This window comes from Pagrus major, chromosome 16 (genome assembly GCF_040436345.1).
Source record: "Pagrus major chromosome 16, Pma_NU_1.0".
Classification (NCBI taxonomy): domain Eukaryota; kingdom Metazoa; phylum Chordata; class Actinopteri; order Spariformes; family Sparidae; genus Pagrus; species Pagrus major.
The window spans coordinates 26,588,468-26,615,615 of record NC_133230.1 but is presented as its reverse complement, the minus strand read 5'-3'; the positions used below and the strand labels follow the sequence as shown (position 1 = coordinate 26,615,615).

Here is a 27,148-nt window from a genome sequence, read left to right as displayed (position 1 = left end):
TTTAAGTTTAGTTTGATAGTTTGAAACCCCCCTGGTGACACCCATCTCCCACTTTGAAAGCCCCTGTGCCAGAGCATCGGGGAAAAAAATGAAAATTAACAACTGCAAAGGAATGAGTCATTTGGATATTACAATATCTCATATATATGAAATTATGTGTCAATCAGTGTCTCACCACTATTATAAAGACCACCTTAGCTAGTAATAATGCTCGGTATGAAAGGCTTCTGGTTAATTATTTTAATTAGAAAATGTTGAGGCAGTATGACAAACACAAAAATTACATTCAGTATAGTTTCAACATCTAACTTACATGCAAAATATCGGTAGGACACAGTCATATAAATCTCACATCAGAATAACTTGTTTCAACTCAAATGAAGTTTATACAACATTTAACAAGTTTCTTTTTTCATCAAACAAAAAGTAATCTTTTTTCACACAGACAGACAATTTGTTCAGCCATAACGAAACCACTTCATCGAGAGCAGCATGATTCAGCGCCTGGAGTGCTTCGGCCATTCGTTAAAAGACTTCCAACGGAAGGGTAAAGGAATTTCAATGTCCATCTTTCTATTGCTCACTTTAAGGTATGGTGCTGTGCTCTCGGAAGTCCTTCTCATAAGATCTACAGCCTCATTAAGTCCTCCATAGAGGTGTGACTGAAAAATACTGATAAGCTCCTTGGTATCATTATTTACACGCTCCATATTTAAAGCATTATATGCCACTTGAATCTTCCGTTTTGTAAGGTCTTTATATTCAGCCACAGATATCTTTGCCTCCTCAATGTGTTGCAAAACCTCTGCATGGATGCCATCAACTTGTGGAGCAATTTCCATGTTTCTATCTTGTAGGTAGGTGATGATCTCATCGCCTTTCTCAATAATCACCTTGACGAGGTCATCAACCGTCTTGCGAAGCACATTGAATAACCTGAGCACTGAACGTTCCAGCTGATCAGAAACAAATCTCTTAGAAGACTCCAGTTTATCCATGATCTTATTTCCATTAACGGCAACATCAGTTCCAGGAATGGTGAACTCCATTTCCATGATGTAATTAGATTTCTTCTTCATGAGGCTGATAAACCTTTCGGGCGCCCTGTCAGTGGCTACTGATATGGACGAACGAGCTCGCTGGAACATCTCCACGATCGAGAGCTTCTCTTCAGAACCGGGCACTGTAAACTCTCTGTACCTCAAAAACTGTCTGGCTGCATCTAACAAGGCATTAATCTTATCTTCAATGTATGTCGAGATTAGTCTAGCCTCGTGAGCCAACCTGTCTATAACAGTCTGCATTCTCATGGACATCAAGGTGTCAGAAGCCCTCCTGTACATGTCTTGTCCTTGTTCACCAATGTATTTGATTGGATCTGGCAGTGAATATTCATGATAGGCCCTCTCTATAATATTGGAAATTGTGTTTTTCAGCTTCATGCCACCACGGTTGAGATCAAAGCCAAAGTGGGCCGTGTGATACTTGTTAATGAACTTGAGCACAGCATCGGTCATAGCAGGAATCCTGTCCTTGGTCCCTTCAGTCACATCATGGAGGAAGTCCCAATTCCATGACGTCTGTAAGATCAACTTCTCAGAGTTTCTAAGAGTGGCTTTGGCAGTGAAAACATCAGTATCCTTTTCAGGAGCAGACTGAAGTTGAGGGAGGACATTTAGAAGAATAGTGGTTAGAACAGTGCCAAGTTGCATACATATAGCATCAATCAAATTGTAGATTTAAGAATGGTTTGCTGTTGACAACAATATGCACATAAAAGAGTCTTACCAGGTAGCGACTGAACAGTTTTCCATACAACTGTGATGCAGACCTCCGCTGAAGATGCAATCCAAGGAAACCAGATGACGGTGAAGACATAGATGCAGTGATGCCATCTTTGTGGGAAGCAAGGCGGATGACTACATCGAAAAATGTTGGGCTGGTGATGTCCACATTAAGAGTATGACGAGGTTCCCTTTGAAACAGAAAAACTGGTGTTAGTAGAGAACCTTTCAAGTATGCAGTAAAGCAGGCTTTGGGTATAAAAACTTACACTGTATCAGTCACTGGGATTTGGCGCTTCATCCTGAGAAAAAAACAAAACAACAACTATATATTAGGCTACAGGAAGTCAGTTATCTTGCTCAACCAAGCATACATACATTAGCTTGTAACAACACCAACCAGAGCTCCTGCTCAAGATAAGGATTCTTGTTAATTTCTTCCTCAGAGCAGCTCTGACAGCTCTCCTAACCCGCAAGTTTTGGCCAATAGTTTTACTTTTTTATTATTATCATTATAGAGAGGGGGGTTAACATGCAGCAAAGGGCTGCAGATCAGATATGAAACCTGGGCAGCTGTGGCGAGGATGCAGCCTCTGTAATTGGGATGCCTGCTCTACCAACTCACTGCCCTGAGGCCCATAATTTTAATCCTAAAATAAAAGGTGTCTGGTGCCCTGTTTACACTTATCATTCAAGTACTTCATATACAGATTAAATCCAGATATGATTCACAACACTTTAAATTACTCATAGCCAGATATACTCATCTGTTGGCCACATCCCAAATCTTTTTGCAATCTGTTTTGTTTTTCCTGTGCTACATGAAAATCAGGGTTAACTGTCCTCCAGTCCAGATGGTGGTGGTAATGCACCAGAAGCTGTTTGGTGACTGGTAACAAAAACATAAAAAAAGGAGTAACATGTTCAACAACATCTTCAGCAGTTTAATTACAACAATAACAATTTAGCTAGCTAGGTAAAAACTACCCATGAAGTGACAGAGAGAACGAGCTGATTTAAGTGTAACTTCCATTGCCATCATAGTAGGAACATCATTGGAGGCCACACACGCGGCTGAAAATCAGGAGGAGTATACTGTAGCTTTTGTCTTGCAGAGACAGATGCTTTTACACCTTTACAATATCTGGATAGAACAGGTCTGATTCCATCTAAAATGCTTCTTGGATGCGTTGACTCTTTGCTTTTTTTGAGATTGGATAGCCATCCAATTTGACCTAGTTAGTAAGTCAACTAACTTGTTCAAATTAATGAGATAGAATTATGAAATTTAAAAATATCTGATAAACAGTCAGAATTATGAGATAATTATGTTGACCACCTGAGTATTTTTTAATATCACGACAAACTTCATTTTTTTATTTATATGGCAGAAATGTTCTACCATATAGATATCAAAGAATAGAATAAGAAAATGAATCAAATTGAATAAAGACAAAATATTCTCTTCACACTTACCTCAGGTTTTGTGCCAAAACATGTTGCCAGTTGACATTTACATCACTATGAATCAAGTTGCACATTCCATTTAAACTGAGTACTCCATTATCAAATCCAAAAGTTGCACTGGCTGGGGGAACATAAGCAAAATACATATTAAATAACTTGTAATGTCCTCGATCTAGTAATTTACAAAATATTGTTGTATCAAATAAAGTTGCGTGTGTGCCACTCTTACCAGAAAGATCATATTCCAAGAATATTATGGTGGAGGTACAGATGGAATTCAGAGAAGTTACGAGCATCGAGTCCTTTTTCTCCAGGTCGGCAGTTGTTGACACATTATAAATAGGGGAGGAAACCTTCAGAGTGGCACTCAGGGCTCCAAAAGCTGGGATGAACACACTTGAAGGCAGATGTAGGGCAATTTCAGGTATCTCAATTTTTTGCTCAGGAATGACAATGGTTGGAAGTTCAAAGTTCGAAAACTGACTTGTGATTTCATCAAGACTGATTGTGTGCTCTCCAATGGTAAAGGATTTTGGTAGTGCGAAAGATGAGACTGCAATTTCATACTGTGGCATCTTGAATGAAAGGAATGACATTTTCCCTTGCAGATACTCTGTTTCAATATCGTAACTGGGCACTGACATTATTGGCAAGCCAGGCAGCATGATTTCAAAGGCTGTGGTGGTGATCACCTTAGGAATGTGAATATTCTTAGGATCAATTGCAAAGGGTTCCACATGCAAGTTGGTAAATGGCACATCAAAGGCTGGAACTGAAATTACGAGAGGAAGAGTAATATGATCAGGGATATCAGGGTTTTCAAACCGCATGTCTATGTTCCTTATGGAATCTGGAATTTCTTTCACCCAAGAAGGCAATGCAATGCTAATCTCAGGGATGCTAAAAGTGGCACCAGAATCAAAAAGTTTGGTTGGTATTGTATAATCCTGGCCATCCATGGTCTTTGTGTATACAATGCTGGAGGAGATGTTAAGGAATTGTAAGTCGTCCATACTTGTGGCCTGATCAAACTTGAGCACATCCCAGAGGGTCCTCTGATATACAGGAAGCTTAATTGACTTCAAGAAAGCTAGGTGGCCTTCCACTGACTCCGTCAAGTCCATGCGTACTTCAGATTCATCATTGGACATGAGTAAATCACAAGAATGGATGAAAGATGCCAGCTGTTCCTTACCACTCCAGGTTAAAGACTGCTTTGCTGAGCCGATGGAAAGGTTGATGCTTTGAATGAGTCCAGCATGACCCAAACTACTTGGCTGACTTGCATCAATGTTCAAAGTAGTCGTGAAGGTTGTTAAAGGAACAAAATCTAATTCTCCTTTAACAATTTGCTTACCATTTGTATTGAAAGATGCAAAATCAATATTGTTATTGCTCGTGTAATCTACTGATGCAAACAAACGTCGCAAGGAGACCTCAAGAGCCAAGTTCTTATTCAAGTCAAAATGAATGATGTTATTGTTTGAGCTTCGTTTCTGTTTCTCCTGTTTGTCCATGTTTGAGTTTAGAGCAGTTATGACAGTTGAACGCAGGCTATTAGCATTTAGATAGAATGTCACCATGTTTTCTAGATCACCAGCAAAGTTACAGCTGTCCATTATTGTTATGTCTGACTTTCCCTGAGTAGTGGTCTCCAGTGACACGTATGAGGAAAGTGCTTCCAGTGCCCAGTTCATATCCAGGTTTCCTTTGCCTACAGACTCAATCAGAGGAATGTTAAACATGTATTTTAGTGTTTTCTTGGAGACAACATTTGGCTTGGTCTTGGTATTTCCAGTAAGTTCCTGATTTAATTCTAGATTGAGGAAGGGTAGATTGATTTTTGCAGCGTTGGCGACAGATGCTTCCATGCTCCTTTTGGTAAGACTAACAGCACATTCATGGTTTGCTTCCACATTGTTATGCTCTAGGGACACTGTGGTGGCCAGTTTTATTCCTCTCTTTCTTGTCAAACTGGTTGTGCCATCAATTTTTCCATTCAAAATGTCAAACACAGATGTTGAGGAAGCGCCAAACCGAGCAACGATGTCAGACTGGTTGTAAAGGCCAGCATTAGCATTTAAGGTAATCACATTGGATTTGAAGGAGAAGTCATAAGTTATGTTACCCATGGCTGGAATCACAATGTTGTTCTGAATGGCTGGTAGTGTGAACATGGGCAACTGTATTTCACTTAATGTTTCTGGAACGTGGATGACAGGTAATGTCAAAGATGGTAGCACAAGGGTATAGGATGGTACAGAGAAACCCAATGCTGGAACTTTAAAGCTTGGTGTGCTGATCTCCTTGGGAACAAAGTAGCTGAATGCTGGCATCTCAGCCCTGAAAGCAGAAACCTCAATGTTTAACATTGGTATGTTGTATCCAGGGACAGTGAAGATTCGAGGTGGCAGGCTAGAAGTGTCAATTTTGTGTTTGATATACTGTGACTTTGCTTCGTTGTATGAATCTTTAAGAAGTGCCACTATTTTGTCTCTACATTGTTCAAATTGAGCCTGGATGATGATGGCATTGTCACTGATTGCATTGTAGACTGGCTCAAGGTGCAAATCAACGCTGTGTGCATCAGGATTCTTGTAGTAATGAAGCCTCAGGTTCATGTCGAATGACTGTTGGGGAGATATAAGAAAGGTTTTGAATCCAGCATGTTCCCATAAAGAGAGGTCTCTGACCCCAGGTATATTAATTTCGAGATAAGGTATGGTTATTTCCGGGATAGAGAGAGGAACAGTCAAAAAGTCTAGATTAGCCTCTCCATTAGCTGATGAGTGAAAGAAGATCTCCATTCCATTGTTTTCTGCTGCAAAGTCATGATTGTACTTGTACTGGTTGAATCTTGCCAAAGCAGAGCAATAAGTACTCTGCTTCTCAGAATTAAGTATGACACCACAATCATGCTGGAGATCCACCTTACCAGTGAGTTTCAGGGGGAAAAAAATCCTTGAGTTTACTTTATTCTTAACATTGAGCACAATTTCAAATGGATGGACCTTGAATTCAAACAAGTTGGCCACGGATCCAATTAGATTTCCAGCGAACTCAGCATCATGAGAAGCTGTCAGTTCAACTTTCAAGTCCCCAACATGAGCCTCTCCTTTTAAAACCATAACACTCTTCGTGTAAGATGGAATTTCAGTTTCACATCTTCCTTCAACAGTGATATGGCTTAAGATCACTGATTCAGCAGTCAGTGTTTGCTTTGACATCAAGGCCTTACAAGCTGTTTCTCCTGCAAAAGTTAACCTGGCAGTTCCAAAATTGATGCTGAATTCTACGTTGCTTATGTGTGTACCTTCATCAGAATAGTCTTGAATTGACCACTTTCCATTACCAGTAGTTTCACCGGTCACAGTAATTCTGCCAGATTCCATTGTGGCTGCTACATTCTGTTTCATCGATGCCTGACTTGATGTTTCAATTGATGGGATCTCTAAGTTGTGCTCATAGGTTGTGTCTATGGCTGCAGATATTCCACTATTCAATGTAAGGGCCATATTGTTGATCAAGTCTGCTGTGTACATTTGGGTTGTGGCCTTGATAGTAGTCTTAGCAGAAGCCTCAGCAGCATTGCCAGTGAGTGTCAAGGATCCTTCGTGATCAATGGAAAAAGCCATATGTGTCAGTTTTGCCATTTCTGTGAATAGCAACTTCTTCATTCTTGGAGCTTCCAATTGAGCAGTGGCTTCAAAAGTGTATTCAAGGGGCTCAAAGGGTGATCTGGCATTAGAATTAATAGTGGCTGTAAACTGTGGGTTTTTTGGTGTGGATGTTGAGTTCTCAATCTTCCCTGTAGTTACAAGAGTATATTGTGGGGAGTTCAGTCTAAATTCTCCATGGAGTTTGCCAAAAACAGGGATGCAAATGTCAGTGGGAACCTCAGGCAATTTGATCTCTGGGATTGGAAGCATTGTGATTTCAAAATCCTCCAGATTTAATGTGGGGATGTTGATGGCAGGAAATTTTATTTCTGAAAGCGTTATCTCTGGGAAGGTGAGATCTGGTAGTTCAGATAGGTAGAGAACTTTTAGGTCACCAAAGATTTCCTCAGGGTCAGGTGTTTGGATCTCAAATTCTTTGATGTCATCTATGATTGCAACTATATTTGCTTTGATCTCCTCAAAATCTATGGTAAAGGCAGGAATCCTGTAGGTGTTGAGGATGGTGAACTCAGGGACTGAAAATTGAGCTGGGATGCTGATCTCCTGCAGTTTGTTCAGGTTGATTGTAAATGCTGGAATGGCAAGGTCAGTGAGAGGTATGGTAAAAGTGGGAACTTTGATCTCAGCTCTTTTCAGTGCTTCAAGAACTCCATCTACAGATTGCTTCATCTCACTGATGATCTTGCTGTCCTTGGCCACTTTTTTTATCTTCTCTATCAGCTGGTTGAACTGCACAGAAATGTAGGCAACTATATTGCTGTAGGAATCACTTGCTCTTTGGAGGTAAATGTAAATTTCATCTCTGATATCCATGTCAAGGATTCTTTGTTTCATGTCGTCAAGGATATCCTTCATTTTCAGCTTGATGTCATTGTAAAATGTAGTGTCAATCACTTTTTTCAGTTTTGTTAGAGCGTCAGCCACCTTTGTGTTTTTGAGTTCCTCCAGATAGGTGAAGATAGAATTTTGGATCTCTCTGAAAAATTCCCTAACTGCCTCAATTTTTTGCACAAGCTCATATGTTTTAATCTGTTCATTGATATAGTTTGTAAATTCAGCAATCTTCTTGTTGGTTTCTTCAACAAATGCACTGTAGTCAAATTCCTTCATTGACTTAAGCATGGAAGAAATTTGTTGATTAAGGTAATCAATGCCTTTCTTAAAGTCAAATGCGCTGAGTTTACTTGTCAGATCGCCCAGAAACTGCATAATTTTATCATAAGCAAACTCAAAGTTGATGGATTTCAGAGCATCTACCATTGACTGCACAGTCTCAACAATTTTGAATTCATCGATGAGAATGACTACCTGATCCATTAATTCTTTTAATTTATCATAAAGATTGTATTTTAAAAGTAGATCCCTTATGTAGAAATATACTGTATTGAGTTTGTTGGGGATTTCATATTCGTCAATCCAGTTGACAATAACCTCTCTCATAGATTCAATCACTTTTGCTATCTCTGAAGAAGGGATTTTATATGATAGCTGCTCAACATACGTAGCCAAATCAATAGAGAGAAGGTAATCCTTTACATCTTGGAAAAACATGCTGATGTCAAAGTTCTCAATTAACTGTTTCATTTGAAAGAGTTTGTCTTTGATTTTTTCCAAGATTAAATATTCAGAATCAAGCTCTCGCAGCCATGCAGCACTGCTTTCTGTGAGCTTCTGGAAATCAATCTGTCTGATGATGTCCTCAATGGCATCAAGTGCTTTGATGAGTGACTGCTTGATTTCATAGTTTTTGTCAAAGGCCAGAAGCTGACTTTCAATTTGTGAAAGTACATTTGTTATCCTGTCAGCAAGGTGTCCATCCTTGACATAGTCTCTGACTGTCAGGATGAGGTCTTTAATTTGAGTGGCAATGTCCATCACCGTATTTTCCAAGTTGTCCATCAAGTTCTTCATTGCAGCCTCTATGTCATCCATTGTTACAGCAAACTCGTCAATCAAATAATCAAGTTTTGCTTTAACTTGATTCATTTTGTTCTCCAAGTCAATTTCTCGCATTAAATCACTCACTTGAATAGGTAGCCGGTCTAACTTAGCTCTAAGGTCAGTGATTAACTGATTAATATCTAAATTGTTAATGAACTGTTGAAGTGATTCTAAGGCTTGTACAAGTGTGTTCTTGAGCTGCTCAAAAGCAGCAGGAAAGCTCTCGATGAATGGGATCTCAATGATATGGCAGTCACTGTTCTTGTCGTACTTGAGGACACCAGCTATACTGAATTCTTGTAGTTCTGGTTGGGATCTCTTGTTTCTGCCTAATTTGCTGAAAATGTCCGTTAACATTACTCCTGAAAACTCAAATCCAATATTCTCAGGATGATTGTAAGTACTGATGTCCTGGTTATAAGCATGATCATTCAGTTTAGATTTTACTGTCCAGGTCAGAGCTTGGTCACTTGGTGTCAGGAGACCTTCAAATTTGTTGTCTAAATTAGTGGAAGACTCCCCACTTGGAAGCATATGCGTGGTTGATACCCTGCTGTCTTGTGAGTATGCAAGAGCTAGGGGCTCAGCTTTAACCAGCAATTTGCTATACAGCTGCCCGTTGTGCTTCCCTTTTAGATTAATTTCTCCATCACTATTGACAAGGGCATCAACAGTGAGGCTGAAAGGCAGAGCCATGGTACGAATGGTGCTGTCAAAGCGTAGAGGCTCAGAATTTATTCGTGTTTCACAGTTTGACTTGGAGGAAAGTCCAGCAAACTCAAGTTCACAGTTGTGACTTAGCTGGGCATCCATTAAATTCCCAAATGTGCTGTATTTCATTGTACCAGCCATATCCTCATAGGTGAGTTCAAAGGTATTTTTCATATTGTTTTCTTCTCCATAAGCAGCCATCATACTTCCACTCAGATCGACCTTAATAGGCTTCAGCTTCATGTGGCCTTCGCTGTTCAAACTGACGTCATTAAACCTTAAGGCATTTGCCATATCAAATGACAAAACAAATGGCTTCATATCAACCTTAGTGTCTTGCTTGTAATGCACATCTTCACAGATGAAGTTGTTGGTCTTGGAGCGGAGGGCTAGGGTCCACAGAGTAAGGGTCAGAGTGTGGCTATTTTCTGTATTCATCTGATTCAGTGTTCCCATGGTATTGCCAGTAAAGGTCAGAGCCCTTCGGTTCAGTACAATATTCATGTCGTTTCTTGTGGTTGCATCGTATGCATGGCCCTTGAGGTCACCATACAAAGAAGCTTCGGCAGCCGTGATTTTACTCTCGATGTTGAGCTCTCCTCTGCTCTCCTCAGCCATTGCTTTGGTGCTAGAGGACAGGGTTGCTCCATTGATGTCTATAGCACCATTGAAGATATTCTCCACTGTGACAGGGCTGCACTGAATGCTGTTAATTCCACTTGTGGTAAGACCATTTCTGCCAACCATCACAGCAGCTTTGTGCATTGCACGACTACCTGTGTCTAAGGTGACAGAAGCTTCAGAGTTTACCTCAAGCCCATTTGAATTCAGGGATCCTGTTATAAGGGAGTATGCCATATTTGTGTCATCATCTGCTTTTGACTCAATTCTCAGGAGGCCCATATGGCTTGACATACCAAGCTCAACTTGGTTGTTTAGTGATTTACCCATGGCTGTGGCAACAGCGGTGCATTTCAGGATCAGTTGGGCATCTTTATACCTGAGCTCTGCTACATGCCTGAGGATGTCATTTTGGGCATTTGTTTTGGAAACAATGTTCAACTCGGAGTTTGCATAGACTCCATCGATCATGTTGTGAACTTGGATGAACGGCGAGTTGAAGTATAGAGTTGATTCTCCTCTTCCTTCTCTATCTAGTGGCCGCAGGTTGTAGCTGTGGGTGTAGGAGGTATTGGTGTAGAATGAACCTATATTAAGCAATCCATCTACGGTGCCATCTCCTGAGACTTCATCGGAATCTAGAGTGGAAGTTGACTGAGCAGAGTAGTAGAGAGAGGCTTGCAGGCCCACTGGGCTGGAGGCATCAATCTTATAGTTGGCTTTTGCATGCAATTTGTTTGTAACTCTTAACATTTCTGAGACACTGAAGCTTGCGTCAATCAGGCCATGGCTGAAGGAACTCTCCAGTTGATACTTGAGATTATCGTCAGCTCTTCCTGACATCATCCCGATTCCTTGAAACAGATGTAAAGAAATTATACCATTATTAGTATAGTGGTAGCACAGGCAAATATGTAGAATAAGCTCTGATGAACACATGCTTTACTGCTCCATTAAAATCTCTTTTTATAACCATATGCTCCAGATCTAATTTTTCCAGATAGAAGATGCCTAATTTCAATAAAAATGCATTTTTTGACCAAGTATCAGTAATAAACAAAATATCTAATATAACCAACATACCACATTCTTTGAGTTAGATTTGTAATGATTGAATCTTTGTTGGACCCAAAAGCAGACAGGGCACACAGGGCTTTGTTCATGGAATGTGAGAGTCTGAGTCTGAGGCGAGGGTGGAGTCGGTCTGGAAGTTCTCTCCCTGTGCCTTTCCTCAGTCTGTTGTCTACATGAATGGCTAGGAATATAGCTTCCTCTAAGGACTCAGATACATCTCATGTAGCCAGCTCATCCTGCAGCTCATCATTTAACTCTCTAATGAAAACTCTCATAAGAGTTTGCTCATTCCACCCACTCTCTGTGGCTAATATGCAAAAATTGACAGGGTAAGCTGCGGCTGACTGTGATAACTGAGGTTATTAGGTTAGAAGGCGATCCCCTGCCTCAGGACCCTGAACCTGAGTCTGTGGCAGGCAGAGGTTCAGTGCCGGTGAGTGTCTCGGAGCAATCCGAGGCTGGTGAGACTGTTGGCAGAGGTGCGCGAGGCTGGGAGGCAAGTGGTGATCAAGGCTCAACGCCAACACACACGATGTGTTCGATAACAATGTGGCAGCAAGTGGAGAGCCAACCAGGGTATGAGCTAAGGCCAATGATGAGACTCGCTGCAGGTGTGTGGGAGTCTGGAGCTCCAGCCCTCTAGGAGAGACATGCCCAGCCTCGGAAACGCACCTCTGAAAAAACACACGGGCAAAAAAAGGCACCAAGCACTGGAGAGAAGCACACAGTAACCCCAAGTCATGACAGGATTATTAATTGAAGATCCAATTTGTAAGATAGTTTATTGTTGGGTGTCATTCCAAACTTGTTTCATACTTCTGCCTTGGGTTGGTGGCTGGCACGACCTACCAACCCAAAGTGTCAGTATTTGATGAGTTGGGAATGAGACTCAACAATCAACTGAATCACAAATTGAAGCTTAAAGAAATGGAGTTTTAAGAAGATGTTTACCTTCAAGCTTGTATGATAGTAGGTTGAAAGGTGACTGGGCCATGGTCTTGTACTGTGCAATGTAGCTGGGGACATCAACAGTGTTGTTGCCCCCTGAAATGGAGCCTTCCCAGCTGTAGAGGTTGCTGTTGATCTTGGTGGATACTTCAGCGAGACCAAGAAGGGGGGCGGTGAAATCCAATGAAAGGGGTATAGTGAATGATGGGAGTCGATAGTTATTGGCGGGGATATAAAGGCCTATCTGTGGTAAATCTATAAGAGGAACAGACAGAGTGTTTGGGATGTTCAGTTCTTCTGACTTTTTGCCTCCAAGTGGAAGAGGAAGGGAGATCGCCATTTTTTCCTTGTTGAACTGGTATCGGAACAGGCTGTCACTGTTGAGGTAAAAAAAAAAGAAAAAATGAAAATGAACAGGAAATCAGAGGAAGGCACAACTTGTGTATCTAAACTGTTGAGTTACAGTTTATGCCCAGTAAAATTTGAAAGGAAGTAATGTCCTTAACCACTGTATCAAGCACTTACGACTGCAGAAATAGTTTCTCAGGCAGGGCTGGCAAAGTGAGATCTGAGATGCTCCTCTTACTTCGCAGGTTTGCAAGATAAGGGATGCGTGCTGTCAGTTTGTCCAGCCATATATTACCTGCCTTCGGGGTTACATGAAGATAAAATACATTTCACTTCAAAAAAAAATTGTAAAGCTTGAAAGCACTCAGAGTTACCAACACAGTGTCAAATTTAAAAGCGCTACCTCAATTCCTTTGGTTACAATGTGACGGTATTTCATATCAGTCATGGCCACTTGCTGATCCAGGATATTATCAATGAGCTGTTGCAGCTGCCTGTGATGATCCTCTACATTCGGGATCAGTTTCTGAATCTCTGAAGTCAGGTCTGATTTCAGTTCCAGTTCAAACTTGTCATCATCTGTAAAGAGAAAATATACAAATAAATGAATGCTCTAAATCTGTCTTCTGTGCTGAAGATGTGACTGATGGCTGACAGTTACCGTATTTGAGGGCAGCTTTCTGTTGGTAGGATGTTTCAGGGAGGCTGATGACTGTCTCTAGGTCCATGAGCACGTCCTCATCCTTCTTCAGGGTGGCAGTGACAGAGGCATCCGTTTTCAGAGAGGGAATAATCATCTGAAGTTGCAGCATAGCATCCTTCATCATGTCAAGTCTACATTTAAAACAAGGACATGTAGGTTGGTAAGAAACTCTGTTTAAAGATCCCAGAGATTTCTTGTCTGATTCAATTATGAAGCAGGTCTAGTTGCTTGCACAGTTGCTGTGAAAAGTATAAAAATGCTTGATCCACAGTAAACCACTGTTCCCTTGAAAGAGCCGTTAGGACTTCTATAAGGTTGTTATAGCAGAGCTATACAGTCATCGTCCACAGCCACGCCCCCAGCAGGGCAGTGGTTGCAAAAACACCAATCCAGGTGGACGATGCTTAGTCAGGCCAATGAGAGTTGACCAATCAGAGCAGACTAGGCTTTTCAGGAGGGAGGCCTTAAAGAAACAGGCACTAAACAAAGCGTTCAGACAGATGGTGAAAAGAGGTGCCGCAGCAAAGGACAGTGTGAGAAAGATAAAGTATTTTTTAAACAATAAAGTATTTAAACATTTTCTTGTAGACATTCAAAATGAAAGTATTAACCTTAAAATCATCACAATATTGGACCTTTAATTATTTGCATTTCCCAGGATGTCATAAGCAAGCAGAAGATTTGTGTATAGAACTATGCACCTTGTACGTCCAACGAGAGTCAACTGTGGGATGTTCTTGTTAGTGACATCAATGGTGATACCACGCATCTTCTTCCCTTTGAAATCACTGTCAGTTACGGCCAGCTTGATACCTGCTTCCACATCATAGTCAGGTATGACGACCTCAGAGGTGACAATGTTCTTATTGTGGTTGTATTTTAGAGATGCAGAGACTTCTGATGAATCGTCACCTAGTAACAGCAGAAATTGAACTTGGTCAATGTTTATCTCCAGGGCAATTGCAACTGGTGGCTTCAAGATACAATTAGAAAGGTGACCATATCATTGTCATAAGTGATATACTGTATGCACTTAATATACCATTAAGGATGCATGGATATAATATTGGCCCTAACTTGTGGCACATATTTAATTATTCCTTCATTTGTTTTTTAATTTTTTTTTAATTTGCTTTCTTTAACATCTGCATATGGCTGCAATGTAATGGTCACGGTGATGGAAAGATGGTGGTTATGGAAAATAAATTATGGTTGAGGTATGGTTATGGTTAGGCGACTACAACCCTTGATTAAGATAAGGAGACACTGTAGTTGTTGTTAATTAAAAGGTAAAAATTATTAACAGTTGTCACGAAACACAATCTCTTGCATGGATGCAAGACTAAAACGACACCCATCCACCACTCCAACCTCCACAACATTATTTTCCACCTCACTTCATAGGAACACACTACTTCCATGGGTACTCAACACTGGCAATGGTTGTAAATTGTCAGTTGTCTGATATGGATGTAGAGGGGCTGCCCCGTATATTTTTATATGCACACAAACACACATATACACACTTTATCTTATAACAGTACCTTCTGCCTTCAGGGTTAGCTTCAGAGACTCAACTTTATGACGACCCTTTTTACCCTCCCTGAGTGTTTCACCAGTGATGGTGGCAGTATACTCCGAAACTTCTCCCGTGGGCTGGATTTCAACTGCAAACCTGAAAAAACAACAGAGGTTTCATTTAATCTGACTCTTAGGTTAAATCTGTTAACTATCTGGTACATTAAAACAATAGAGTGCTGGATTAAGATAATTAAAATATCAACCATACATGCCTTAACAGGCCGACTTGAGTTGCGAACTATTCGAACTCTACGGTAACTGTCCAACTTGTAGATTGATCAATTCATAGTATAAAGTGTGTAAGTGTGTATCGATAGTGTAGTAGGAAGCTTGTGGTAGTGATTTTAAAGTCATGCAACGCCAATGTAGTTGTTTTAAAGCTTTTACTTCAGGATCATAAAAGTGTTGTTCATCTGTGAAGCTTGTCTGGTATCATAAACTTGAGGTTATTTTCTGCAATAATCTGAAATACAATGAAAAAATTCCATTGACTTTTTGTGGAGGGAACCAGGCGATGCTTACTTCTGGGTTAGCCTACAAAAATTCATTATCCCTGCCTCCCTCCATAGAAACTTCCTAAATCAAAAAACTCAAATCAAGAAGACTCTACCATTGGTTTTCAAGTTTGACTTGCTACCTGGTTTCTCCAGTCAGGGGGTAATATGGAGCCGCGTCCAAGGAAGTAGCATTGGAGTAACGCACTATTGTGCATAATTTCAGTCCACTGATTAGGGGCTGGCAATCAGCTGAGTTAGTCCGGTCCTCCATCATGGATGGAACTATTTGGGTTTGACCAGAGGCGATTGACAGCACCTTGTTGCTGTATTTCAAAAAGAGAGAGGAGAGTTAAGAAGTGGTGAGAGGGATCAGCATGACACTCACAAACCACTGAGTTGATAAGTGTTTTGTGTAATGTAACATATGTGGCACTTACCTGAAGCTGAGCAACTGAGTGTTTGACTTAGGAGCAGGCATGGACAGTCTTATCTGGTTCTTGCTCATGGTGACCTTAGCATTGAGGGAGCTCTCGTGGTACATGTTAGTGTGCATCTCAATCACAGCCTCTACAAAGTCTGGAATGTGCACACCCATTTGGGTGATGAATTCTAGCCCGACTGAAGGCATAAAGGACAATTCAGTCTGCAAGAGGAAGACAACAACAAAATAGCTGTCAACAGAAATTCACAGGAGACTAATATGTACAATTATAATTTCATTTTACATGTAAACTAAGATGAAGTAAGGCTAACTTAGTCTTACATTAGCAGGTGAGTGAGTCAGGCCTCCTTTGGCGCCAGGTGCAACCACACCAGCCAGTGAGAACTTCAGAGGGAAGCCAGAGGCAGTGGGTAGAGAAAATGCATTCTCCATGAAGATGTAGTGGGCAAAGACTTCATTTTCAGTGCTAGATGTCAATGTCAAAAAGGCCTGTTGGAGAGAAAATAAACAGGGTGAGTGAATATATCACTTTGAGTTAAGTTGCAAATCTCTTTAATCCATGGCCACTGACATGAAAGTCCACTATCAATTTGTGGACTGAGCCCGCAGCTAATACACCCACTGAGCTCTACAGCTAACAAGGCTACTTGCTAACAGCAGCTAGCCACTACAGCCAAAGATAGCTGCAGCAGAAAGTGTAGTCAGCGACAGGAAGTAGTTATACTGCCCTCATAGTTTTGGGGCTACCTTCAAATTGTGGTTATTTCTTACAAATGACACTTTTAATGTTAACTGACTGATTTATAGCCAAGGAAGCAATGTTTCTCATGAGTCAGTCAGTCTGTCCAACACTTTAGTCCAGACTGAAAGTTTTAGGCAGCTGTTCACAGAGCTGCTAGCGTGGCTGCACAATCTCAAATCAGACTGGCTGCTACACCAGCGCTGCCACAAAGTTTTACTTGGAAAGAAACAGCTTTAATGTTTTGCATTTAATGCCAAACTAACAAAAAGGCTCTCATGATTTAGAATTTGCTGTAGCCATTTCACAAAGTTTTTAAGTTTCTCAACAACTCAAAATTGCGCAATTTCTAAGCATCTCAGGTAGGCCTGCACAATATGAGGAAAATCTGCGATGTGCAATTAAACTGTTCAATATTGCGATGACGATATAACTTGCGATAAATAAACAAATATTGAAGTTTGCATATTATTAACTATACAGTTAATAATAGTGTTTCCGCATTAATAGGTACACTGCTAACATAGACCCCAAACATTGAATAGCCAATGTCCACTGAATAAAGAATGAAATAAATTATTTCGAACATGCTTTTATTGAACAAACTGCACATGAATACCCAACCAATTAAGCAGAACATTCATTTAAATAAGACATTATACCTATATGAAATTAAAGTTTAATTTCCCCTGCTCCCTTTAAACTATTTTCTTGCAAACTCAACCAAAACATCTCTTACCATGCAGAGTTGAAATAAATAAAACATCCAGGGGGAAACAACTTAAATAATTAAATAAATATAAATTAAACATTGCACTTTAAATTAACTGTAATGTCTCTCATCACAATCATCAAGGCCCTTGACTCTGCCTAACAAGGTGCAGAGATCTATAGTATGAGGGACAAAACTGAAATAGAGTAGGGCCAGCCCACTAAATCAAGAGAAAATAAAATCAGGAAAAAATATCTACCCGTTAGGGCAAGTTACAACCTTAGTTATTCCCTTAACACAAGTTCTTGGCCAAGAAAACCAGCATGTTAACTTTTTTAGGTATCAGACATGTACGGTGACATGTTACCACATTCCCAGATGTGCTGATGTGCTCACACAGTACCTGTCATTGTAACACGTTGTAACAGTCAGTTATTTAGTCAGTTAATGTAGTGGCACTAGGTGGCGCCTCCTTTTGTTTAGTGGGTAATGTAACCTGTACGATGAAGAAGAGCAGGTGTACTTCCGCTCCTCATGAGAAAGGATACCGCTAACAGAGCGAAGACTTCCCTTTTTATTTTGTCTTTATTTTGTGAAGTGTTGGTAGAAGAACCTTGGCCTGTGTTCATTTGCATGTATGCCTGTAACATTAGTGCCGTAGAGACCTGGCATGGTATGGTCAGTGTTATGAATAAAAGTGCCGTGCGGAAACCCCCACATGTTGCCTGCCGTCTCTTGAGTAACCAGAGCAACCGCACTAAAGTGGACCATCACCTTCCCCTTCACCAGCCCACGTTACAACGTCGTCTCTCCTGAATCCAAAATAAGTTCATATAGCAGAAGTGCTGTTTCTTTTCACCACAAGGCCTTCGTCGACCATTTTCATCGCTTTTTTCTCCTCCCTCAGCCATCATAACCTGGCAATCACCACCAAACTGATGCCGATTAATTTTGTCAGGGTAGCTAACGGCTAGCTGGGGCTTCATCTGATTGGCCTTTGTATACATGGCTCCGTTGAAATGTTGGCATGCTCACGGTGCATGCATGGCGCATGTAAACAAAATGATTTTTCTTATTCATCGCGTGTCAGGCAGTCTTTTGCGATGTGTTTATCGCACATGTTCATATCGCGATGATGATGAAAATTCGATTTATCAGGCAGCCCTAATCTCAGGGAAGATTGGAGTTACTAGTTCACTGGTTAGATTAGCTGAAACTGACCACACATACATCTGCAGCTAACTTGTGTACCTTTTTACCTAGTTTTTTTTTTCTCTTGCAAAGTTAATGTCAGGAAACTATAGATCTGACCTGGGCAGGCAGAATCCTGATGTAAAAATGGAAGTACATGAAGAGAGTCTCAGCCGTATGTCTCATGTCCCCGAGCTTCATGTATCCTATCTCGTTTCCCAGAAGTCGAAGATAGGCAGTGGCTTCAGGGGCCTCAGAACGACGCACATCATCCATGAGCTTCTTCACATTGTCTGCTATATCTTTCAGAAGATCCTCTGGGACCTGGAAAGATAATACAATTGTATGTATTAGTTCCTGACCATGCATGTGCAGTGAACCTTCTACAGCAAGTAACATGTAGTTTCCCTACTTGGCGAGGCAGGGTTTTATTCATAGCATAAACAAGCACATTATGTTTACAAAAATGATTTCACCTGTCTCCGCATTCTGTCTGAGTCGGGCGCCATTCTGTCCAAAACCTGTCTGAGAATCTGGGCTTGGTCACCTGCCCAGTACATAACTTTGGAGATGGAGTCTGGGAAGAAGCCCCTTTCTCCAAAGAGAGCATCGATTGTTGGTTGAAATCCTGTTCCCTCAACACCGACCTTGAAGGGGGAGATTGAATGTTTAAAAACCTTTTACAAAGCAAATTTTTCGGTTTTGATCCGATATAACAAGAAATTAAAGACATACCTCAAAGATGTCATAGTTGTAGTCAAAAACCTTCAGTGTTGTTTCCAGCATCACTTCCTTGGGTAATGTGTCCCAGCCATCAAAGATGATGTTGCTCTTTGCTGAGCCCAGGGGAGACTCTATTCTGTAGTTCTGGGACATGCCATTTGTGGGTGGTAGATTTTCAGTCAGGGCCAATTCAACATACTCTCTGACTCTTGAGGAGGGAACATAGCAAATGTTTTAGTTTGATGACACAGCGCCAAAACAACAATATCTACGTCCTCTCTCAAGTCAAAAAGCGGCTGTAGGATAAAGGTTTCTGTTCTTTCATTTTCCATGCCCCATAATGTTCTCATTACTCACTGTACATGCTGCTTCAATCTGAATCCAAAATAAAAAAGGGAAATATTAAACTATGGAGTTTATCTTTAAATGTTCATTTAAATGATTGAATCTAACTGCTAGTAGTTTGCATTTACTCCCAAGCCAGCCCCTGCCTTTGTCTTCCCGTGGTTTGGTGCTAGATGGGTTTTAACCATTTCTAAAAAATGGATACTGTGTGATATGTAATTTAAAAGGCCTCCAGCCAGAGAGCATGTAACAGTAGTGTGTTCCCTTTAGAGTTACCGTAAGGCAGGAGTTTCTGTCCCGTTAATGATTTTCTTATTAAACCTGCCCAGTTAGTCAAACACGAGACACTCGGTTACATTGGTGCCGTTGAGATGTCTTTTCTGTGTGCTGTCGTTATTTGCATTTTCTTAGCTTAGCCTCCTCCTACAGCTATCTGGCTCACTTTGTATCAAGCTTCTAAGGCTCAACGTAGCTAAGTTACAAATATGTGATGAAAAGATGAGAACCCTTTTAAATCCAGAATGGGGATCTATGTTGGACGCTTGTCAGTAAGAATGTCAGAGATGATCTTACTCTCTTAAAAACAGGAAGCAGTTTTCTCTGCTGGGTGAGACAGTTGAAGGTTGTTGTAAGAGCGACAGTGAGAAACCACAGTGACTACAGAAACTAATAAGCAACTCCTGCCTTACAGAAACTCTGAGGGGAACAACTACGTCAAGGTTCAGCTATTAACTTTTTACAGCGTCCAAACTTTTCGGACTCAGGGTTGGTTATAATAAGATTCATATCAGAATCTTTGGTTTATCACAAACGCCGGGTTATTTTCTCATTCACTGTGCGGGTAAATAATTAGCTATATTGTTATTGGCCTGTTACTCACCTACTGATTTGTGGGTCGTGTGAGGTGTAGATGTTGTTCAGGTGGGAGACCACAAAGCTCTTGAGCTGCTCGTCTTTCATGTTCGCCAAGCTGCCTACAATGTCTTCAACCAGGGCACGGTCTGGGTTCTTCATCAGAATCAGGTAGGCTGCTATGCGTTTTTCAACATGGTCATGAGCATCCTGGTACACTTCCTTGAGAGCTTTTCTGATCTGTATTCGACCAAAATTGTTGATTACTGTGTTACTCCAACCATGAAAGAACTGCAGCAGATTGCATAATGTAAATATAACAAAGGGCACAGTAACGACCGTGTATATGAAGTAATTGTACCTCATCAGTGATATCCATCAACCTAAAGGCCTGTATGGCTGCCTTTTGGTTTGATAATGAAATGTGTTTTGCCTGAGCACACGACAAAATGCTGTCAATCAGTCTGGGGCTGACAGCTTGCATGGCTTGACCCATGACACCAACAACCTGGAGGTTAGAGAAAAAGTATTCATTATAGCCAGATTCCCTTGCAGGAGCTTACTCATTACAGAATCGTAGAAAATGCAGTAATTAAGATGCTTGAAAGATTATCGGTACCCTGAGTACACGGAAGGCCATCTCTTTATTCTCCACGGGATAATCAGACTGAGGATCAGGGGATGCTCCTAAGCCACTATTTAAGAGTGTTAGCATGAACTGTGACACCTCTGTGACCACCGGAGTAACCTCTCCTGTATGGAACCTAGGAACCAGAGACAGAGAAGATCTAATGAGATGCTCTGGTTTGGATCAGTTACATGTGTTTCCCTCTAGTGGTCACCTGGAGCAGTTACAAGGTTTGCTCAATTGGAATATAGAGGTTGTTTATATATAATGATATAATTAAAAAAAGGCTGTTTTTTATTAGGCCAGAAATTCCTATTTTACTTACTTCTTGACTGTGTTGGCTAGAGCATACATGATTGGCTTGCTAGGTTTACGCTGAGCCATGCTGAGCATGTCTCGGACACGTGCAGCATCGGGGTTAGCCTGTAGACTCAGCCCGTAGACTAGAGCGTCCACCTCGAGTGATACCCCATCAATGGTCCTGGTAGCCTGGAGGATGGCGCTGGTGCACTCCGGGGTGCCGCACTGGAGCAAAGCCTGCCAGGTGAGCCAGACTGACGTATCCAACATCTCAGTGATAGTCTGGCTCAGGGTTTCGTTCCTCAGGGCACGCAGGCTGGACACCAGCTTATGGAAGAGGCCAGTTCTCTTCTGACCCTGGTCTGATCCTGCCAAAGCCAGGAGGTCCCGCATGGTGCTCATAGCAGTGTCCTTCGTCTGGACTGGAGATTTATCGTCAGGGTCTTCAAAGTGGAGAGGCCTGCTCTGGCTGCGGTTCACATCTATATACACACATATTGAGCAGGGATTTAGAGTTTCCCAGTAAGAGACGACAACTAAAACTACAGACTACACCACACACCAGGCAGAGCAGACATGCTTGAAATGATCACTCACCAAATACTCTGTTGTTGGTCCTTTTAGAGCTCTGAAAGGTGAGATCCTGAGTCACCACAGATGAAAGTCCACTGCCCCTGCAAGGCAGGTTAGAAGCTGATGCAAAAGACATAACAGTGCACTATATACACACACATAAATATATACTCAAATGATGACTTACTCATGGGAGAGGGGCAAGTAGAGGTGTTGTTCTGTGCACGCAGCTGATGTGAGGTGTTTCCCCTTGTTATCAAAACGGTAGTTGCACTCTTGAGTGCTTGTGATCAGCTTAGACATGGGGTGATGCTGGAAACAGGAATATAAGTTATATATATGTATATATATGTATATATGTATAAATATAAGTTAATGTAATGCCTTCATTTATTTTCAGTTTTGGCAACCAATGAACCAAAATGACTGACATAAAAGTATTTCTTCATAATGTAAACCACTTTATGTACAATGATTGACAGTCTGATAAGGTCTTCCTCTGTGTTTTCATGTGGCTCCCTGGTCATTTCCAACCTTCCCTCTCCTAAAACTACGATCACAGAGGACGTTTCCTTCAGAAGCTAACTAAATGTCATCGTGTCTTAGCAGAAATATTCTCAACACAGTCCCTTTTTTACACAATAAAATGGTATTAAAGACAGTATCCAGTCAGAGGCTACAGAAGCATATGACAATGTCTCACCAGCTTTTGCAGCAGGGCCAGGGGGCTGTTGGCGTGTTCCCTGCTGTAGAACTGGTCACACTGGGACAGATCTCTGGACAGTGACACATCTATGACAATATCTTTCCTGGCGTTCTCGAGGTACTCTGTTAAACACTGGCCGTGGACTGTGCTCTGAAAAGGAACAAACGGCAAATGAGACATTTAGCTCATGAAGAACTTTAAATACACAAGACGAAGTCACCTGCAGTCATGAACAGACCGCCTTTTTACCAGAATTCCATCTTTATTTTATTTTCTCCTGTAAATCAGATCTCCTGTGACTTCTTTTATTATCTTCCATGCACTATATCTGCTTCATCTTTATTTGCGGGGCAGGTTCATTTGCTGCTGCAACATCCCAGTTGACTTCAATTCATAGCTCTATCATATGACATCATCATTATATCCTTTTTCTTTGTTTTAGAGGAGATACTAACCACGCGGCTGCTCTGTTCACCCTCCATGACAGGCACCACGAATGCTGAAATGATTCCTCTCTTGATGTTGAGGATGTTGACTGGCTCGTCTGTCTCGGGGTAAAGCTGGACACTGGTGACGTCCTCCACAGAGAACTTCAGAGCGTTCCTGGATGAAGAAAAGACAGACTGCCGAGTCATATTTTGCAAGAAACATGAAACAACAGGCTCACACTGTGTTTATACAAGAAGGATTTATGTTAAGAGAGGATACCAGATTGGAAGAAGGAAAACATGACATGAGGAGGAAAAGAAGATGGCAAATGAGACTGAAACAGAGGGAGAGAAAGAAAAGGGATGAAATGAAGAGCTAAGGAAGGAACAGGTGAACTCAACAGATGTGGGATATAAAGGCAGGGAGGAGCTGTGGCAGTGAGATTTTATTTTTTCATTTTCATCTTTAAATCTTTTAACTGCAGCGCTACCATTACATTTGATGATACAACAGGGCCCTTTATAATGGTGTGAGGAATTCATGAAATAGCAAAAAGAAAAAGTCTTTGTTGGTGATTAACTGTGTCACATTAATTTAGATATTTCATTTAATATTTTGGTTAATTTATTTTCCAATTGAAATGTTAGTAGGAAATATGTATTTTTAGACAAAAACAGTTCAGTATATCACAGCCTGTGCCACAAAGCTTTTATAAATTAGTCATCAAATCCATTGACGTATCTTCAAATATGTGACCTGGGGAACTTCCTCTGGATGAAATTGTAAAATGTACCAGAATACAGGAAATGACATCTACTCTTTTATAACATTTTCAAGAGAATCCTAAAACCTTCGTTAAAATTGTCACAGCCACATTTTAAATGCTTTCTACTCCCATGTGTAGAATCAAACTGTTTTGGTCACTAGAGTATGGTGCATTTTATACAACATTAAAATGCATGATAAAGTTGCTTAAAAATGTATTCTTAAGACACACAGGGAAAAATATACATCTTTGCTAATTCATCATTACATTAAACAACTGCGTAAAGATGAGTGTTAGAAAATGATTTAAAGGAGGTCTGATGTTTTGGGAAATACACTTTCACTTTCTTTCCAAACGTTGAGAAGATGGATACCACTCTCATATCTGTTGTTTCTACATGAGGCTGGAGCCAGCGGCTAGTTGGCTTAGCCTAGCACAAACACTAGACACGGGATGAAACAGCTAGCCTGGCTCGTCTGACGCTAACATGACTGTGGAACAGCCTGAGATGAAACTAGCATAAACTTTAATGTTTGCTTTGTCACAACTCTACATGGGCACCAAAGAAATCAAACTTGTTTTTGCCTTAACTCACAAAAGAGACTTTATGTTAATGCATGTGTCTCAGATCATGTGAAGAATGTTTTGCACGAACTTTTCCATGGCGGCTTTGAAGGCTTCAGAGCCGGGGGCCTGCATGTTGACCGACTCCTCACTGAGAGCACAGTCCCTGGTGTGCATGATGAATCTGCATGTCTGAGGGACTTCGATCTCCACCTAAAGGTATGTGGCAGCAGACAGTGGGGAGACAGGGAGGGAGCTCAGATGGGAACATTCTGTTATCCAGTGAACTGAGAAAGCGAGACATGTAAACAGTTTCTTACCTGACAAGAGACTTTTGGGCCGTTCCTCAGCTCGGAAGTACCGCTCACACCATTTATGCTCTTTGTGTCGTACTGGTACAAATATTTCTTATTGGCCTTGAATCTGGATGCCACTGCAATATGAATGGTGACTTAATTTCCTGTGCTCTGGTGACGTGTTATGCATGCAAACAACCATAAAACCTACAGCACATAAACTTGTAGTGGAATCGTCTTTGAAAAGGCAAATGCAAAATTCAGTCATCAGACAACAATATTATTTAAAACTCAAAACATTACCAAGTGTAATTGTCTAATTACTTGTTTAATATGTCTGACTACATGTTATTATAAGACACAGTCACCTAGACATCAGCATTTCAGTGAGATGATTGGACTTGTTTTTAGACAATTCTCGATTGATCCATTGGTAGATTTTTATTTTTTTTTACTTATTTCAAACCAGGAACACCTTGAACTCATTGTTTGTCTTTAAATTATATTTTGTATCAATGTTCTCTCAAAATTCAGCCAGTTAAGCACTCTGGAGAACCTGCATTAAACCTATATGATATTTCTCCTGTAGCTTAAGTTCACAGTCAAGGTTCCACATCATCACTTGGCAGCAGACGTGGAGGCAGCTGGATGTTCTCTACAGTAAACAACAGCTATTGTTACTGAATCATAAAGAGCATGGAGCAAGAGTCCATCAGCTCCTGCTGCTATCTCAAGAAAACAGGTCATGTGTTTATTAGTTCAGCACAGCCGCTATCGATCTGTTAGCAGGTCAATGTGTCTGTTTGCAACAATGTACCACTCTGCTAACCCTGTGTAAAGACAAACTCAGCTCTTTCCAGGTGCACACACAGTCAAGCCCCTCAGAGGAACTGACAAAGTCCACACTTTGTGTGATTTCATCAGTCTGGGGCCTGGCCAACCCTTTAAAAAGTATAATACAAGCTCTTTGTGTCGTTCTTTTTTCCTTTTTTCACCAAAATAGCCCAGAGTACTAATGCAAAAGAAGCCACTTACAACCTGAGAAAATGGTTTTAAAGGTTGTGTTGTGTTGTGTTGTGTTGTGTTGTGTTGTGTAACTGATGTGTAGACAGCAACTTACAATGACATGTTGAAGTCTGATCATTATTGTCATTGCCTCCCTCTGGAAAACAAAGACAGTGCAGAATCATATACAGTACCTTAAAAATATGAACTTGATGAGAGTAAATTCATAATTATTATTATAATTTCAAATTATTCAGGTGATGAAGCAAAAATAAATAAAAAAAATAAATAATGTTCCCTGTAAAGGCAAGAGAAAAACACACTGAGCAAAATAACATTAATGATCATTTTCAAGTTTAGACTGTTGATGAAATATGTACAATGCTCAGTCAACTGTATATACAGTATATTACAAATATCCATTAAAAAACAAGCTCCCTTATTATTTGACAAAAGCTAATTAAGATATGACTTAAAAATTAGAAGATGATCCCAAACTTTTTTCCATCAAAGGCCAAAATGGAAACCAAATAGTAGCCAAAAGAAAACACCTGTTTAATCTTTAAGATGTAAAATGGTACGATATGAAAGCTCTGAGAGGTCAGAGGTCAGAAAAGATTGTGGTGGTCTATTTTCTAGATGTGATCTGACTCGTCTTCTCTCTTGTGTATTTAGATTATTAATAATTAATAATTAGGGATCCTACATAGTTAAAGAGGATTCTTACCTCACAATAAATAAAATAGCATAAAAAGCGATTCATACATTTATACATTATGACATTTTTTTTTTTTTAATTTGTTTTTGTTTTTTTCCAGAAACATCTGGTGGGCCGAATCAAACCTTACTGAGGGCCCTGATCCAGACCCTTTGCTGCCTTTTCTCTTTTTCACTTTTGTCTTTTATTTTTGTTTCTCTTTCTGATTGGATGTCAGTGGACACTGTTGAAACACACCCACTGAATCTGTAACACATACACCATGTATGTTCTTTAACCAAAACTTGCGTAGGCCTATGACAGTATACAGAAATATACAGTAAATACTGAGATTAAAGATACGCCAGTTAAAAGAAAATGAGTCAAACGATGCCTTCTGTAAATTGTCGTACATTAAACTAAAATTAGACCGTTCTCTCTGACACATTTTTGCTTATGATAGCTGGAAAAGCAGCAGCACCCTGGAACCATCACACCTATGTAGGACTTTTTCACAGAAGACACTTTGACTCAGGTGTAAATGATTTAATGAATTATGCTGAATTCCTCTTTCAGTTTCAGGGTTAACAGCTGTGCTTGTCATACTAAGACAAAATGTCTGCTGAGAAGAAGGCATTACAGTTTCCACCTCACAAATATAATTTGTCAAAAATGCTTTTTTAAATGTTGGACGGATCCAGTTAGTGTGAATGAACATGGATTTCTACTTACGAGCCAACGTGTAGCTGCTCAGCAGCAGTAACAGATACAGCTTGCAATAACCCATCATGGGTTAAAGAAAATGGTTTCCTCTGTGCTCTTCTT

At 40.6% G+C, this 27,148-nt stretch overlaps 1 protein-coding gene across 2 annotated transcripts; it reads right to left on the bottom strand.

The window, feature by feature from the left end:
* Positions 1-225: 225 nt before the first annotated feature.
* Positions 226-27,148, bottom strand: apoba (apolipoprotein Ba). Of its 2 annotated transcripts, XM_073482842.1 has the most exons (29): positions 27,056-27,125; positions 25,742-25,783; positions 24,646-24,758; positions 24,417-24,538; positions 23,022-23,169; positions 22,564-22,716; positions 22,048-22,172; positions 21,885-21,961; positions 21,313-21,769; positions 20,979-21,123; positions 20,721-20,867; positions 20,388-20,599; positions 19,175-19,370; positions 18,916-19,086; positions 18,560-18,763; positions 16,119-16,286; positions 15,793-15,998; positions 15,496-15,678; positions 14,822-14,952; positions 13,979-14,189; positions 13,236-13,408; positions 12,978-13,153; positions 12,752-12,873; positions 12,230-12,603; positions 3,481-11,058; positions 3,261-3,372; positions 2,054-2,086; positions 1,789-1,975; positions 226-1,655 (listed from the first exon to the last, which is right to left on the bottom strand). In XM_073482842.1, the coding sequence occupies exons 1-29, from the start codon at positions 27,111-27,113 to the stop codon at positions 498-500; spliced, it is 13,182 nt and encodes a 4,393-aa protein (XP_073338943.1). In that variant the 5' UTR covers positions 27,114-27,125; the 3' UTR covers positions 226-497. The 2 variants fall into 2 exon arrangements, with proteins under 2 accessions (XP_073338943.1, XP_073338944.1); XM_073482843.1 differs by lacking the exons at positions 226-1,655; positions 1,789-1,975; positions 2,054-2,086; positions 3,261-3,372 and having other exon boundaries at positions 10,993-11,952; positions 27,056-27,148.